At 42.7% G+C, this 4,234-nt stretch overlaps 1 protein-coding gene across 1 annotated transcript in view; it reads left to right on the forward strand.

The window, feature by feature from the left end:
* The first annotated feature begins 276 nt into the window (after nucleotides 1–276).
* KCNQ3 (potassium voltage-gated channel, KQT-like subfamily, member 3) overlaps nucleotides 277–4,234 on the forward strand; it is a 32,037-nt gene continuing 28,079 nt past the window's right edge. Inside the window, exons 1-3 of the mRNA XM_010020404.1 lie at nucleotides 277–399; nucleotides 2,140–2,266; nucleotides 4,004–4,176. Of these exons, the coding sequence (XP_010018706.1) occupies nucleotides 277–399; nucleotides 2,140–2,266; nucleotides 4,004–4,176 (423 nt within the window). The remainder of the gene's footprint in view (nucleotides 400–2,139; nucleotides 2,267–4,003; nucleotides 4,177–4,234) is intronic.

Raw genomic sequence — 4,234 nt, forward strand, 5'->3', positions numbered from 1 at the left:
TATATATATATATCCCTTCCTAAAATGCAGTATTACCCACTTCCTTCCTTAAGAATGCAAACAAGTTACTCAACCCATTTCAGTATTGGCACCATTCTGATTTAGGATCTTGTCATGATTTCCTGACTACCAGTCCCAACCTGTCCAGATTGAGAACCCTCAATCTTCATGAATGCCCACCTGACTGGTCACCAATAGGAAGTAGCCATCCCCTGAAGGTCTCTACCCAGTATCTTACAGACAATATCTCTAATGCCAATACAGAAAGAGGTAACAATGCTGTGGTTTTCCCTTTTATTTCATTCCAGGTTTCTGATTGTCTTGGGGTGTTTGATCTTAGCTGTCTTGACAACTTTCAAGGAGTATGAAACTGTTTCGGGAGACTGGCTCCTCTTGCTGGTAAGTAAGTGTAGGCATTGCATCACCCTGGTAATGTCCTTGAATTGAAATCAGCCCCATCAGCAGTGATGGAAACTTACTCCCAGCTCTGCATGCAATAAGATTTCTTCTGCTGGTCCTGGGGCAATGACTGTACACTTATATATTGAATAGTTCCTGGTCCATTGTCAACATTGACTGAGTAAAAAAGGAAGTGTGGAGAGAGGAAAAATACTGAGACTTTTAAATAATGGCTTTTCAGCGTTTGCCTAACAATTCTCCCATCAAAGTATCAGTAAATTTCCTACTGACTATGCCAGAGCACATTTGAAAACTCACTTTTTTTTTGATCTTTCAACAATTTCAATTCATTCTATAATATTCTACCAAGCAAGTCCAATTCTTTCAAGGAAAGTCATCAGAATTGGACTCATGCTTGTGCCCAATAGCAACATGACTGAAATTGTTGCAGGAAGTGCCTCTGCTGACTGTCCATGACAGAAAATGTATTTGCAGCAAACATATTCATTTCTCTGTGTGTTTCCAGCATGCTTGTTTTAAAGTGCTGAAGTTCATGCTCAAGACTGTATTTCTGCAGGCATCCCATTTGTCAGAAGAAGAAAAAAACTCACGAAGTATAGACACGATGTGTTAATCATGTTATGAAAGCGAGCCTAACAAAAAACTTCCTCTGCTCCCGTACAACATCATCAAATAGAGAGCATAATGCCTCACTTAACCTGGCCTTGTAGAAAAGTATCCCTAGGGAAACTGCACAGCAAGTGTAGTTCCAGGATCTTGATTTCCATTTCCCCTTGTACCCCCAGAGACATGTAGATCCGAGCAAGAACTAAGGAATGAAAGGTGAATTCCCCTTGCATGTTCCATCTCAAAAAGCACCTATGTGAAAACACCCTCATCCCCTAGGGAATGTGAAATTCACTTTTGGTCTCTGTTACCCTGCTTAGACCCATCTTTTCACCTTTGAAAAGGCCTGAGGTTATTTTTCCTTCTCCTGTGCTTACTTTTATGTAGCTCTCGGCAGTTTTCAAAAGTGCCAAGCAGCTGTGGGTATGAGCATCAGGAAAAATCCCCTTTTCCTCCTTGCCAGGTATTCACAGAGAGGAAAAGAGAGGAAAAGTAACTGTGTGCCCCATGCTGCCCTTGGCCCATCTCTGCTGAGCACTCCAGAGAAGCACTCTTCTCCCCTTTCCCTCTCCATGCTTAGAAGAGTTCTTGAACAAGGTGGAAAATCCCGTTCTTCCATGCACCAGAAATTGAAAGGAATCGTATATACCTTAAATTTGTCTTATATATGCCTTTATCATTGCCTTAAATTTATGACCATATGAATACAGTGTATGCTGTCCCTATCTCTATAAATATGGCTGCATGAAAAGCTGCTGGTGGGTAACCCTGGACGTGGGTATGCAGTGCACTGGGGACTTTGCAGTCACCACTCACATATGTGTTCTCATGTTGTGCAAAAAAGAAGGTCTTTTTGTGAAGTAATTGCCCTTCCATTAAGGCAGGGTAAATGCTTTGCATTTACAGAAGGGCATATTCTTTCTGCAGAGTACCGACCAGGCTACAGAGCTATGTCCCACTATGCCTTGCCTCTTTCATCAGTACATATTCTTTTCCCCACATATTTCCTCTCTGTCTCTCGCACACCCCCCCCAACACTAGCATCTCACCAGTTTTCTTCAGCTATATCATGTCCAGAATTACTGCTAAGTGCAGCTTGTGTCTTTGATACAGGAAACTTTTGCCATTTTCATCTTTGGAGCAGAGTTTGCCTTAAGAATCTGGGCTGCCGGGTGTTGCTGTCGCTACAAAGGATGGAGGGGGAGACTGAAGTTTGCCAGGAAGCCTTTGTGTATGCTGGGTAAGTACATGCTTTCTACTACTGTTTTCCTTTATGTCCTTTTCATTCTAAGCCAGTTGGGGTGGATGGCAGCCCCAGACAACTAGGGAATGGCAGTGCAAAGAACACCAAAATTAGATCTTTCCCTGGTGCTAGGAAGCTGTGTCCTGTTGGAGTAGTTATTTGAAGTACCCCACAATAACAGTTAATTTGAGGGTCACTTGCTTAGCTGATCAGTGAGGAAAAATGGATTCTTCTGCCCTTTCCTCATCCTGAGTCCCACTGTATTTTCCTTAAGCTCATCCCCAAATATCCTGTCTGCCTTCAGTTTCAAACCACTTCAGATCCCAACCCTATACCAACCTTCCCCAGCCCTCTTTCATATTCAGATGTGGTGTTTTACCTTTGTAATGTTGGTCTGCATTTACAAACAAGTATCTTTGTGATTGCACCCGTATTATCTTTCAGGCTCGGGGGGCACTGCCTGTAAGTACCCATAAAAATACTCATTATACACGTTTGAATCCCTTCCTACAACTCCCTATTCTATCCACAAACCAGCCAGCCAACACTAAGAAGCCTATTCTGCCCTGAGCACCTGTCATGCACATCCACATTCGTTCATTGTTTCCAGGACTCCCCCATTTGTTTTGATGCTCTTCAGGCTGAGCATTTGCCTTTTGTTCTTTATTTGTAGGCACATAGCACTCTGGGGAGCCATAGGAATACTTGTCACTCTCTTCCCTCTCCCTCCTTTTGTTCATCTTATGGGTCTAAATGGTAGACAAAATTGGAACAAATTTTCCTTGTGCATCTGTGCTGTCTTCAATTTAGAGATGCTTCTTTGGGTGCTACTGTTGTATAAATACTTCTTATACTTCTATTAGCATTGTGAAGGCAATAGAGTGTGGTGTTAGCAAGTGCGATTGATACTGTCTCATGCCTTCTTGGTAAAAGTGTCATCTCACTTCTGAGAATGAATCTTCATTGATATCTGAGCTGAAAACAGAAAAGATCCTGGATTTATTAATATCATGTCTTGGTTGTTAATTGGCACAAGTTTGTTTTGAGAATGACTGAAAGTGAATAAATCTGAAATCCATCCGGTGCCTCTCTTTTTGGCTGAAAATAGAATGTGAGGAATATTTAAAGACTGAGTGCCCAGAGAAGGTTTGAAGCCTTTTGGTACCACTTTTTCTTGCATATGTACAGGATCAAAAAGAAGGCGGCAAACGAGGAAAAGAAAGGAAAAGAAATAAACCAAGAAGCAATGTGATTTGCATTTCAAACCTCTTCAGTTGATCAGCAAATTGGCCCTATGAGCCTTACAAAGAATAGTAGTACTGGCTTTGAGATTTTAATGGGAGATCTCAGCCAAAAGAACAAAGATGCACTATCAAAACACGAATTTCTCATCTGCTGACCTGTTCACTGTGGTGTTCCTGTGGGACAGATGAATCTAAGGCTGTTTTTCTGTCAGCATTAGGACACTGTTTTTTGGCAGCATCCCTAAACTAGCTGAGACAGTGTCTCAAGTCCAGTGCACGGATCTGTAAACAGATTACAAGGCTTTCTGGAGGGTTCTGTGCACGATGCCGACTGTGTGGCAGGTGCAGATATCTGTTTAATTGGCAAGAGAAAGCATTTTCAGGCAGCTTTAAAATTTGCCTAGGGAAATCTGCAGCACAACCAGATGGGATTAAGAAGCAGGTGATGGGGCCACTTCTGTTGGCAGGCTTTGTTCTTTTTGCCTTGCAGATATCTTTGTGCTGATCGCTTCAGTGCCAGTGGTTGCGGTTGGGAACCAGGGCAATGTTCTGGCCACATCACTCAGAAGCCTCCGCTTCCTTCAGATCCTACGGATGCTCCGAATGGATAGGCGGGGCGGCACATGGAAACTTTTAGGATCGGCCATTTGTGCACATAGCAAAGTAAGTGATAAGCTTGCAGGCTTCAGCTGGGGTTTTGGGGAGAGATATTAAAGGGGAA

This window comes from Nestor notabilis, unplaced genomic scaffold, assembly GCF_000696875.1.
Source record: "Nestor notabilis isolate BGI_N333 unplaced genomic scaffold, ASM69687v1 scaffold8148, whole genome shotgun sequence".
In the NCBI taxonomy this organism is placed as follows: Eukaryota; Metazoa; Chordata; class Aves; order Psittaciformes; family Psittacidae; genus Nestor; species Nestor notabilis.